Consider the following 13698-nt stretch of genomic DNA (forward strand, 5'->3'; position numbering starts at 1 on the left):
ATGACTAAGTGACAAGAGTTCAATTAAGGTGCTGTGTTACTGTCTAAAACAAATTAAGATCTGGATGAACCAAAACTAAATCAAAAAAAAAAACCGAGTATTTGTTTTTGGCAATAAAGAAAGGAGAATTGCTGTTAGTAAACAGTTAAAGGCCTAGATCAGGGGTGTCCAGCTCCGGTCCTCATGGGCCGCTTTCCTGCCCATTTTCCAATTCTCCTTGCCGCAACACACCTGATTTAAATGATCAACTCATCAAGCAAGCTCTGAAGAAGCTTGATAACGAAGCTTGATCATGATCTCTTGAAACAGGAGCGTTGCAGCTGGGATAGATGGAAAACAGGCAGGACATCGGCCCTTGAGGACCAAGTTTGGACACCCCTGGCCTAGACACACCAATCCGACGTCGGACATCGGTACGCGTCGGGGCATCTGATTGATGTAGCGAACACCGTCGTAACATTGGATCTCGTCAGGTGGGCGTTTCAGCATGTTGAATCGGCGTCGTGAGTCGTGACATTTGGTCACTCTGATTGTTAGCTAGCGAGTCAGCGCACGGGGCAAGAACGGGAAGTGACAGATGCGGATAAACAGTGAGCACGCCTTTGCTGCCTTAATCGTCTTACAAGTACAAGAGCGAGGGTTGACACTGTATTTCACAATACTGTGTCAAGAACATGAGGATTTACTTGGCGTGGGAGTTGATCGTGAGCGAAAAATATACCTGAATGCGTTGCGTTGTTTTCCCGTTGGCTTTTTTTTTAACCATGAGGAATAGTGACTACCGCCGTTGATGATATGGAGGGGTATTACATCTCATGCATGTGAAGAAGATACTTTAATGGTCACCGTCGCTGTCTGTCGTTGCGGTGTATTTTTCCAATGCGACGTGCCGTCAGTCTGCACGACGCCGCAGGGGGCGCGCGTCGCTCACAGTTAGCCAACGTTGGATTGGTCCATCTAGGCCTTAAGAGTCACTGTCTTTAAAGACTGAAGACCAAGTCAGAAACCTTGGTGTGCTGATTGATTTGATGTGACTTTCAGCAATCACCAAACAGCCTTTTACCAGCTGGGAAACATATCCAGAATGAAGGGTTGCATGCTCCAAGGAGACCAGGAGAAACCTATCCATGTAGACTTGATTATTGTGATGGTCTTCTGACTGGACTCCCTCAGAAGAACATCATACAGCTGAGGCTCAGTCAGAACACTGCAGCTCAGGTTCTGATCAGAACATCAGAGATCAGAACGTATTACTTCAGTCCTAAAGTCCTTGTCTAGTTATGATCCAGTGAGTATACGCTAATCTTATTTTATTTGATTGTGTTACTATTCCCATCCTAGTGCTCTCTTTCATTCGAATAAAACGATTTAATTGGTGGACGGTGAAATAAAAAGAATACCCAAAAATTCAAATGAAAATAAAAACATGGGCAAGAAAATAATCATCTGACCAGAAAATGATACTCATCTGTCCTCTGCAAAAATGAATTATACAATCTACTGTAGGATAAAATATTCCGTATTATGTATGTACTGCTCTTATTATTCAATGTGGCAAAAGTAACCAAAACCATTAATTTGCATTGGTGAGCCGCACAGAACACAACATTATTCTTTGGTTGACAAACTTGACACCAATCTTACTTTGTTTGACTTTGCTATTTTTGTCATCCTGCTCTTGTTAGTTCCAGCGCGGCAATCCAAATATTTGAATTGGCACCAGGCATTGGCCAGGCGTGTTTCTTTGCTTTTTTTCCATTTCGCTATTACGTATTTCATTTTGCATCTATATATTTTAGCCTTGAGGTTGTTTGCCTTGGGCCCTTGAACGAAATTTCAACTGCCTGAGGAACAAAATTTCAACTGCTAGGTGTCTTTATAGGTGCTAGTAAAAGTTCAGTCGGACTCGCTGACTGACGTCTGTTTAACTCATTCACTGCCATTGACGAATTTACTTGTCTTTTCACAGTCCAGCCATTCAATCAATTGTTCACATTTTTTCACATTTTTCCAAACGTTAGCGTAAAAGAGGGTTTGAATTAGAGGCGGGCCAGCCTATAGACGGATACTATGTTTTTCCTCCTGGAAAAAAGGGGAATGTCGGACGACGGAAGGGTACGCACGCTGCAGACAGATGACGAAGAGCGGACGCTCAATTTTTAGTAAAATGCCCAGCTCTGCTTCTGACTGTGAAGAAAGTAATACAAATGTATCTCTCATTATCCCGGCATTTAGAAATCATGTTGGTAATCTTAATTGACCTAAAAATAGTAGTATAGTCTGATTTCATGTCAGATTATGGGGAAAAAAAAAGTGCATGTCTTTTTTATATATTGTATGTGAACTTGTGGTTTTTACTGCATAATCTAGGCCATTAATGCCACAAACAATGTGAGTTGCACAAACACTGCAACGATTTATAAGTAATCTGTATTGTGCAAACACCTTCTGTGCAAGATATAGGTTGCTGCGAACAGGAAGCTGCTGGACTTAGCCTTGAAACTAAGCCTTCCTCCTCCTCCTCCTCACTATCTGAGTCAGAAAGGACCAGTGTGGGCTTGGGAATGGCAACACCAGGTGGTCGACACTGCTGCACCAATCCACTGGGACCTAGGAAGGACATAAGTTACATTTGGCAATACAAATGAATGCTTAATGAATAAACACAATTATTCATTCAATGAACAATACAGTACTTCAATGTAATGAGAATAATTTAATTCACTGCAATTCAAATTTAGTTTATGCCAAATGGCTAAACACACAGTGCATTCAAACCTGCTTGCTCTTCATCACCCTGAGGAGGTTGTGGTGAATCAGCAGGGTGACTGGGCCCAGCAACCTCATCACAGTCTGCTGCGACTGCTATGTCAGCTCCTTTCACCTCAATTTCTGGCTCCGCCCGCATGTTCTCCTCCTCATCCTCTAGCCCATTGACTTCCACAGGTGCTGGGAGAACAAATTACAAGTCATGTTTTCCATTCAGTTTCACTCTCATTGGTGCCTTTGTAAGTTACTCAGGCCTATATTCTAACTAGGGGTGTCAAATTAGTGCATTAATTGGGAAAAATTAATTACAGTAAGAGTTAAAGCATTTTTTTAAATCGCATTAATCTAATTTTTAAGATCAAACTTGACTGTTTCTGTATGATAATGAGATCCATTTTGATATGTGGGGCCAAAATGCAAATGCGCATGACTACTCTTGTCCACTTCAAACTGTGAAAGTATAAAAGTGTTCTGCACAGTAGTTTGGATTCATTGAAATAAAACGTGATCTCATCATGATCACCTCCACAAAATCAAAAATACCGTGGCGATCGCTTCTCCACTTACACAGGCTGAAGCCGACAAGAGCATGAATGCGCACATGAACCCCGACTGCTTATATTCCGGACATTTAGCTATGCTAAACTCGTGTCAACTCCCAGGAGGGAGACGGCGGTTTGTAGTGAGCATCATGGCAGGCAGATTGGATCTTTATACCCTCACCCCCTTCCCTCCCCGGCTAAAGGTAGGATAACGGGACGGCTAATAGCAACAACTAGCTTCAGGCCGTTAAAACAAAAGGCGTTAGCACAACAACATTAGCTCCTTACTGTCCGCGCATCGTGTGGGGGTGATCATGAGCCTGCGTCTTCATGTCGCTGGGTTGCCTCCCAAGCAGTCGCGTGCAGTGTCTGACACCGCTTGCAGCTACGAGAATGGAGCGGCGTCAGAGTGAGGTAAGACCTCATCGAACACCGGGGGTGTCTTGAACGTGCGCACCCGACTCCTCAGCCGAGTGTGGCCGCATTGGGATGTACCATTTTGGCTGTTACGTTCCAAATTGGAGGGCGTGTTGTAGGTTGAAAAACTGTGGCCATTCCTCATCCAAATAAATGTGCACGTCTCATTTCCACTTCAGTCTCTGTAAATATCCTGACTGGTGTTTAATGCCTCGCTTGTCCTAACTGTGATCAGCAAAGAAGCAGTGGGTTTTTTTGTTGTTTTTTAGCAAAGAAGCAGTGTGCGCTTGTCCCAGCATGTCCCAGCACACTTCCACATTTCCTCATTCTCATATAAATCAGTCATGGAGAGGTTAATGCTTTTGATATGTTGAGGTGGTCATTAGTAGGGATGTCCATGTAATTTTGGTGCCAATTGATGACTGTTTTTGGACGTTATAAGCAATGAAAGTACAATGATTTCCAATGGAGAGTTTGTAATCAGTTCCTCCAGTGACTCCGACCGAACAAGGTTGGAACGGTAGGGGGCACGGCCATTCTCCTCATTAACAAGAGGCGTTATTCATGGACTCACTTACTTCCTAATTTCTCCCAAATTTATTGATAAAATAGAAAATGACAACTCTTTTCATTTTCCTGATCAAAAAATATATAAAATGAACTTATTTGTGAAAACATGGCCATCCCGACCCAACCATCCCTTTAAGTTTCTCCTAATTCGTCCTAAAGCTTCAAGAAAAATGTGGTGCAAAACTTGAAAAGCAATGCTGAACTGTATACTGCAATACATAGAAGTCTATGACATTGTTAAATTGGTATATTATAACTGGTGCTCAACTTACTGGGAATGCTGATGGAACTCACCATTGTGCTGCTGCTGTTGTCTTTGGATGTTGTAAACAGGTGGAGGCAGTGGCGGTGGTGGGGGAGGGGGAGGAGGAGGAGGAGGAGGAGGGGGCGGGTGTGGAGGGGGAGGAGGAGGCAGATTGGCCTCGTTGTTGTTGTGGTGGTTGTTGTTATTGTTGTTGTCATTGTTCGAGTTCTGGTTGCTGACCAGAGCCGAGGACACACCAATACCAGTTCCTGCACTCAGGCCCACTCTGGCACAGCCCTGACAAACACCACAATGAACATATGCAACGCAATTGTATTTCATCAAGCAGCCCAAAATGATCATACACATGAAATGTTTTTATTTACATACCAATTAAAGTTATCGGTAGTGTTTTTAACACCAAAGTATTGCTGCATTTCTAATTACTTGCCAAAATCTACAGTACAATCAGAAAAGACACATTTTTGCTCATTATGCAAAGTCATTATGTCAAGTCCCAAGTCTTTGACTCCCAACTCCAAGTCGAGTCCTTAAGTTTTTGTCAAGACTTGTCACAAGTCATGAAAACAGTAACTAAAGTATTCGACTACTACGGTAAGGTGCATTGACTGTAGTCCTCATCTCTGCTCTACTGTACAGTTATATAATTTTTTATATTAGCTCATGAAACCACAAGTTCTATCCTTGTACTTCTATGTTCTCTTAAAATACTTATACATTTGCTTACTATGTAATGCCATATATTCTGTTGTACAGTATACACAGAGATGGGCATTCCGCCCCAGGGACGGAACAATCCGTCCGTCTGGGGACACAGGACGAGAAGTTTTTTAAAAACGACGGACTAAGCAGGGACGGAAGTGGGTTTTCGTCCATCTCCGCAATCGTCCCTAACCGGGTCAAGTACCAACTGGACTGACGGAATGTAAGGACAGAAGCGCTTTAAAAAGACAAGGACGGATAGGGTTGGAGGAGGATTATTTTATGAACAAGGACGGGGGGATAAGGTTGGAAAAGTGCCCAGGTCACGGACGAAGGACGCACCGGCAAAATAGGGTCAAGTGCCCATCTCTGAGTATACGTATGCTGACTATTGAAAGCCCAAATTTGCACCATGAAAAGTTAAAACTCTAAGATTAGGTGAGTGTACATCTGTATTTCTGAACAAACTGTACCTTTGGTGGTTCTCGAAACATCTGGTCCAGACATATGAACTCTAAACTGGGCAGTGCTTCTATGAACTGGGAGAAGGACTCCAGTTTGATAGCATGACAGCGTACCAGTGTGAGGTCAACAAGTCGGATCCATCTGGACTGATCTGAGGATACAAAACGTAGCAAAGAGTGTTTTACAGGACTAATGAATTCATAGGCCATGTGTATCCAAGTTTCTCAGAAAACTGTATATTTACCTGTAATCCAATGGTGAGGGTTATGAAGGTGAGGACAATTGTAGATGAGCAGGTATTTTATATTACTGAACACCTCATTCACCACTTTAATGCCAATATCAGTGATGATGCCTGGGTTCTCTACCACATCAGCCAGACCATACTTCACCAGCTCTGAATGACTCATCTTACCTAGGTTTGAAGACAGAAATTCATTTCAATTACCCCCAAAAAAATGAACAAAAAATAAACACGCAACAAAATTGTTGGGAACCCTCTGGTAATGAAGCAAAAAACCCACAGTGGTCACAGAAATAACTTGAATATGATAAAAGTCATGAATAATAAATACATGTTTTATGAAAATTAACCAATGAAAATCAGACATCTTTTGAATTATGGATCAACAGAATTATATATATATATAAAAAAAAACAAGCTCTTAAAACAGACCTGGACAAAATGATGGTAGCCCTAGAAAAGATATATTGACCATACAGGGTCAACCAAGGTGAGTCCTGTAATTAATCACGTGTCATTCAAATTGTAATCAGTCAGTCGGACAATTTAAAGGGTTTACAAGTAAAAAAAAAAAGTTAAAGGTAAAGGCTACAAGACCATCTCCAAGCACCTTAATGTTACCGTGACGACAGTTGCACACATTCTTCAGAAATTTTAAATCTACAGGACTGTAGTCAACCTCCCTGGATGTGACTGCAGGAGAAAAACGTATTACAAATTGAAGAAACGGATGATATGAATGGGAACAATAGGGGGTACAAAAACCTTCAAAGAAACTAAAGGTGAACTTCAAGGTCAAGGTACATCAATTTCAGACTGCACCATCCGTCGTTGTTTGAGTTGTTGGCAAACAACCAAGGAGGACATCACTGTTTAAAATGCATAATAAAAAATCAAGACTAGAATTTGCCAAACTGCATGTTGACAAACCACAAACCTCTGGGAGAATATCCTATGAATAGACGAGACAAAACAAACCTTTTGGCAAGGCACATCAGCTCTATGTTTCTCTGTTGCATAAATGAAGCATAGGAAATGGGGCTACCCTAACCCTAAAGTAACCCTGGCACACGGATCTTTAACCTGTACTGGGTACCATGAAATCTCAAGACTATCAAGGTATTCGAGAGAGAAATGTGCTGCCCAGTGTCAGAAAGTTTGGTCTCAGTCACAGGTTGTCTTGCAACAAGACAATGACCCAAAACACATCCAAGAATGGTGAAGAGTGGCTTTCTATGAGCCCTGATCGAAATCCTATTCAACATCTGTGGAAGGAGCTGAAACATGCTTGGAGAAAGAACCCTTCAAACCTGATAGAGATGGAACAGTTTGCTCATGAAGAATGGAACAAAATACAAGCTAAAGAGGCGCAGAAGACTCACTGAAAGTTACAACTTTGAAAAAAAAGTAATTTGATTGAAATGATTGGCTCAAAAGGCTGTGCAACAAAATAGTAAGTTAAGGTTAAGATCATTTACGTCCAGGCCTGTTTCATGAGTTTGTTTTTTAAAATAATTCTGTTAAACCATAATTCAAACGCTATGTCTGATTTGGACATTTTCATTCATTATTTTTCATAGTTCCGACGTTTGAGCCTCCTGCTCAACCCGTTTTCGAGTTATGCCCCTTCGATGTTTGAGTGCCACGCCCACTTTGGTAACCCGGGAATTGCAAACAAAATTTTGGACCATGTTTGGAGGCCTTCATCTTTTGTTTTAGGCTAGGTACAGAGTAGACGTGTAAATGGCTATAATATGTGTATTTTGACTCACACTCACAGTTGCAACCATGGAAACAATTTCGAGTCTTCAATGAACCTAACATACTATTATTGGTGTGTGGGAGGAAACCAGGCAGAGAAAACCCACGCAAGTAACATGCAAGATCCACAGAGGAACACATGCTAAGCACTACACCACCATGTTGCCTTTGGCATACAAGGAAATAAAATCAATAATCACATCTAATATCTCAGAATGGAGGGTTCCAGAGGTGGGCATTCCGTCTGACCGACAGACTGTCCGACACTAACGGAAAGTCAGAAGAAGAACAAGAAGAAGAACAACAACAACAACAAGAAGAAGAACAACAACAACAAGACGAACAAGAAGAAGGTAAGCAATACTTGACCATTTTAATTAAATCGGTTCAGATAATGGATGGATGGACGGATGCATGGATTTTTCCTCTGTTGGGCCTTTTTTTTCCCAGCTTGACAATAGACGGACTGGCGGACCTTTACTGACGGAAGCACTGTTAAAATAACATGATGGACTGACCGACAAATGATTAATTTGGTTCGGCTTGAAAAAATTACAGCTTGACGGATGACAGATGGGTACCCAAGCTGCTGACAGATGACGAATGACTGACCGGCAAACTTTCGTAAAATGCCCACCTCTGGAGATTACATTAGAAAGCATGAACTAACATTGGAGCAGGAATTCATCCACATATCCAAGATGAAGGGTATCAAACTGTGGAAATTCTAGTTCAGCCATCTTGAGAGCTGAGAACACTCCATCTTTAGTCAGTGATGGCTGGATACGAAGCTCATGAAGTCTGTTAAAACACAGTGTGGGAAATGCTGTATTTAGGGTTAAATTGCAGATTTTTCAGACTAGAAATGTCCTTAGATGTTTCACAGACGGCTGTATTTGCAAACCAGACAAATAAATCTCTGACTGTTCTCGAGTTGGAGCTGAAAATGTGTACAGTATTGACAAGTATGTATTCTGTTAGGTGTGTGACTAAGGACCTGCGAGCAGCAGTGATGACAAGGTAACCCAAGTCCACTTCCAGGGCATTTTTACAGGCTCCAAACACAATGGTGTGGAGGTTCCGAAATCCTCCTGCAATGACACATCAGAATCAGCTTTGCTGTCCAAGTACTGCATGACAAAACACAAAGAGAATCAGTTTTCCTTCTGTTGGTGTTACTGCTTTACCCGAAAAACAGTGTATAATGGGGTGAAAAGGGGTAGCGTAACACAAGCGTTAAGGGAGACTATAACCCTGTCAGAAATCTGTGTAGTTGCTATTAGCAGAGAGGTTGAACCCCCAAATAGGCCTTTGAGTTCAAGTCATGATGCAAAGGTCCCCTTTTTGACTTACTTGAACCTCATGACTTGACAAGTCATCCTCTTTATAGTTTTAAATCTACATTTGAACACAATTTTCCTTATTTGAAAGGAAAGAAAGAAAAGGAGGGATTTTGTTTCATTTTCGCCAATCTGGCAACCCAGTTGCATCACTTGTTTGTGTGAAGTGGCAACGTAAACACCAACAGGATCTCCGAGGATCATTTAAATTAATGGATTATTTTGTCCATGACATTAACAAAATGGATGGGAAAAACGCATGGTTTGCACCTACTGTCTACGGAATGAAGACACAACCACGACAAGGTCTAACTTCATTTGTCATTCAAAAACCCACAGATATGTAAGACAACCTTTCAGTTTAGCTAGCGACACAAACAATGGTTTGGGACCAGTAACATTGCGTAACGTAATTAGGTGTGGGATGGTTTGTGAAAACTGTCCGACCCGCTCGTTTCGACTGTGGTGTTTCTATTCGCAGTCACGCAGAAGTAACGGTTTGAAAAAAATATATGATCTCCAATACAACATAATAATGAGAGCTGCTCTCAATACTTTTGACTGTCTCATATAACTAACTGAGGTAATAAAAAAATTCGACATACAACTCCCATTGCGATGCAGTACAGTTCTAACACCACTGCAAGCTACAACCACAATAATGGCTGTTAATTGTTAAATGAATAACTCCTCTAAAAGAGTGAACTAAATTGTGACCTGGACATTATTATACTGCAGTTTGTAGAAAGATAAGTAGTTTCCCTACCTGATCTCCAGCTGTCCTCCACCACATGTTGGATGAGCCCTCCAAGAAAGGGAACTCTGACCAACTCCAGCTGCTCGAGATTTCGTGCTGAAGCTAAACCAGTTACCAGGGGAACATATTTGAGGGAGTTGGTTGGACCTGCACAGTTCCGCATGACAAAGGATCTCAGGCTCACACAGAGGAACTCTTTAAATGGCTGAGGTTTGGTGAGACGGACCCACTTTAGGTAAAGGTGGCGCAGCATGGACACACAAGGGATCTCTGGGACATTTACACCTATAACAACCACAGAAAATATTCAAATAAATACACCAATGCAGCAACGGGATTTTTTTTTTTTTTTTAACATTACAGATGTAGAAATTTCTTTATGGTTGCTGCATCCGGAACATGCAGACTTAAAAGAAGCAATAACACTACCATTCGCCAAGCAGGTTACTTATTTAGGTCTGTCTCTGTCTGCAATGTGCATGCATGCAGCGTGCTTAACGGTACCCATCCCTACTAAAGATGTTCCCAAAAAATCCACACTATTCATGTCATTAACTCAACCAAATTGCACGATGAGCACTACAAATGCCTTGGTCTAAGCCCTTCTGCCAAAGCCTGGATGATAAACAGAAACAGCTGTGTGTTTTTATTGTTGCTGTTTTCCTTGTTTACCGGTACTTTTGATTGCATTTCTCTTCTCTGACGCACTAAAGTTAATGGGACCATTAATGTATAGACCCATACCTCTTGTGATGTCACATTTGTATGCTGTTTGCAAAGGCTTCCATGCCTGCGGGCAGGCGGTCAAGTGAAATCAAGGTCGAGAGGCAAAATAGTCGCTAAGTCCGTTGTGTGTTCATAACAATGGTGAATACTTGTGCTGTTTACGGTTGCTCTCATCACTCAAATAGACATAAGAAATCATTCTTTCTGATATTGGCAGTGATTGTAAACCAGGGGGGAAAAAACGAAGCAGTTGTGTGTAAGACGACGAGCACGATGGGCATCAAATCTTCGACGTGGCTACTTTACACCATCACAACATATTAAAATATGCTCTGATCACTTTATATCAGGTATATTTTTCTTTTTGGTGGAATACACATTTAGTTAAGCATACCGGTACTTTATGTTTTGGTGGAAACCAATGTAAAATGACATTCGATGTCCTCGTTTGATGACAAGTCATCAACAAGCTAGTCTCTTTGTTAGCAGCTAGCAAGCTAAGCTATCTTGAAATGTCCTCCCACATGTAGGCACTATTGTTAGCAATCGATAGGGCTCTAATAGGGATCTTTTTCAGCAAACTAGACATAAGTAGACCAATGACTTATAACACTAATAATGCTTCTCTTTGTGTTTTCTTTTTGCGTGCATGCCCTCGAATATGGCACCTGGGTAACGAGGTAAAATGGTCAGTGGTAAGGATCTATACATGGAAAGAGTACAACTTGGTTTGGTGCTCATCAAAATTTGGATCGTTACAAGTTTGGTTTCAGAAGACTCGGGAGAAAATGCAGCAGATAGGCACGTGTTTTTTTAGTGATGTGAGAGATACCATCTACTATTGTCCTATCGCGCATGTTGTTGTTATCCTTTCGGCTTGTTCTTACGGCATTTTCAGTTATTTTGGCAAACTGTTTTATTAGAATATTGTCGAGGAACAAAATACTCACCCACAAGGTGAAGTGTCTGGATTTTTGCAGTAATGGGGATGATCAATTTATTCTCAGCAGGAATTGGGAATGCCCCGTTACGATTGCGGAACTTCCCAAGTATGTGAACCTGTGGCATGTAGTTCCAAATAGCTTCCACCAGCTCAAGGTGGGATGTCTCAACACCCTGAAACACAGTTAAACATGACACTAGTAGATCGTTATATTTAGAATTTACAGAACAGCTTTTCTACCCATATGCTGCAAATGCCTCATGCAGTCTACCCTGGGCTAAGTACCACTGTTACTCATCACGCTGGGAAAACCTGCATATAGTCGCAGTCCTGTGAAAAACACCTATCTCCAACTTTGGAAACTTTTTTAATTTTCACTTTAATGCGATGTCTGTAACGCGGAAACATGATTCATGTAAAAATAAGGAAATGGAAAAAAAAATGGAGATAAGTGTTTTTCACATGACAGCGACGACATATCTGTACAATGTAAAACTGTTTACCATCCGAGGCTTTTAAAATCCTCATCTTGATCAAACCTTTAGTTTTCTTTCCCCCTTATTAACAAAACACTTATGCACACACACTATCCTATGCCGTTAAAAGTACAAATGAAGCAACTTATGGTTAGTCAATAAACCGTGATGAAATTAGGAACAGGTTCTGTTATTGCTTGACATTTCGTTTGTGTTGTAATTGGCTTATATGAGCATAGCAGTTGTCTTTCAGCTTCTTCCATTCAATGCGTGCCACAAAGGAAAACTACTGACGAAAAGAGAAGATGCACACCATTGAGGAGGAGGAAGGCAACTCAAGCGACATTATGGTTAGGATTAGACTAATTTGTCAGGATGACATCTTTCATTTATTGACATGAATATGTCACACCCTTAAAGCGGAAGTCAACCCAAACATATTTTTTTCAAGAATATGCACCCAGCAGGGGCGGCACAGTGTTCGACTGGTTAGCACGTCCGCCTCACAGTTTAGAGGTCGTGGGTTCGATCCCGGCTCCGGCCTCCCTGTGTGGAGTTTGCATGTTCTCCCCGTGCCTGCGTGGGTTTCTCTCCGAGTACTCCAGTTTCCTCCCACATTCCAAAAACATGCATGGTCAATTGATTGGACTCTCTAAATTGCCCCTAGGTGTGATTGTGAGTGCGGATGTTTGTCTCTCTGTGGCCTGCGATTGGCTGGCAACCAATTCAGGGTGTTCCCCGCCTACTGCCCGAAGACAGCTGGGATAGGCTCCAGCACGCCCCGCGACCCTTGTGAGGATAAGCGGCATCGATAACGGATGGATGGATGGATGTACCCAGCAGGCCCACTAGTTGAAACAAGGCATACTGATTAATTTTGCGTTTGTGGAATACAAGTTGAGCGGCAAAATAGACTCTCTAGGGGCGGCCATTTTGTCTTCTGTCGACTGAAAATGACATCACAACTCCTCACAATGACCAATCGCGGCTGACCTGTTTTATGAATCTGAGCCGTGATTGGTCGTTGTGACCAGATGCGATGTAATTTTCAGTAGACAGAAGACAAAATGGCCGTCCCTAGAGATGGCTAAAAACGGGTGGATTAACACTTATTCCACAAATGCAATATTTATTGGAATGCCCTGTTTCAACTGGTGGGCTTGCATAGAACATATTCTTGAAAAAAATACGTTTGGGTTGACTTCCACTTTAAGGTTGTGTAAGAACTTCAGTTATTATATTTTAAAATTCCACAAGGAATTTGCGGTTGATGCATATTAGAGCTTGGCAGTGGCACCAATAGTAAGGGTCAGTCACAGTCACACATACTGACCAGCAGACTGGGACAGGCTTGTAGTGCCTCCACCACACCAGGTATACTGAACGCCTCATAGCCTCGGACTCGTCTCCTCTCGAGGTATCTGGGGTGGAGGCCATATAGCTGCTCTAGGTCAGGCATCTTCTTCAAAAGGAGCAAGAAGCTGCTATCTGTAAAACCTGAAGCAAAAAAACAAATAAATAAATAAAAATAAAAACAAAAAAAATATTTTGTCAAGATGCTTGCCCATTTTGTAATAAATACCTAGTGAACTTTACAAGTGGACAACTGATGAAGGTTTTGGGTTTTGAAATTTCAGGCTCACTAAAGTTTCACCCTTTGTACAATTTTTGTGTGTTTCTGTCCATTTCACGGGTGTATTACTGTTAAGGTGCCCTTTCCC

The 13698-nt window shown here is 41.8% G+C and overlaps 1 protein-coding gene across 2 annotated transcripts in view; it reads right to left on the reverse strand.

Moving 5' to 3' along the window:
- Window positions 1–13698, reverse strand: part of fbxo38 (F-box protein 38) — a 28034-nt gene that overhangs the window by 11125 nt on the left and 3211 nt on the right. For both annotated transcript variants that reach the window (XM_086023962.1, XM_086023963.1), the window contains exons 4-13: window positions 13311–13474; window positions 11509–11674; window positions 9842–10117; window positions 8733–8826; window positions 8406–8536; window positions 5975–6145; window positions 5739–5881; window positions 4593–4839; window positions 2779–2949; window positions 2446–2610 (exon numbers count right to left, since the gene is read on the reverse strand). In XM_086023962.1, coding sequence (XP_085880088.1) covers window positions 2446–2610; window positions 2779–2949; window positions 4593–4839; window positions 5739–5881; window positions 5975–6145; window positions 8406–8536; window positions 8733–8826; window positions 9842–10117; window positions 11509–11674; window positions 13311–13474 — 1728 coding nt within the window. The remainder of the gene's footprint in view (window positions 1–2445; window positions 2611–2778; window positions 2950–4592; window positions 4840–5738; window positions 5882–5974; window positions 6146–8405; window positions 8537–8732; window positions 8827–9841; window positions 10118–11508; window positions 11675–13310; window positions 13475–13698) is intronic.

Source organism: Filicampus tigris, chromosome 2, assembly GCF_054856515.1.
Source record: "Filicampus tigris isolate MCC_2025a chromosome 2, RoL_Ftig_1.0, whole genome shotgun sequence".
NCBI lineage: Eukaryota > Metazoa > Chordata > Actinopteri > Syngnathiformes > Syngnathidae > Filicampus > Filicampus tigris.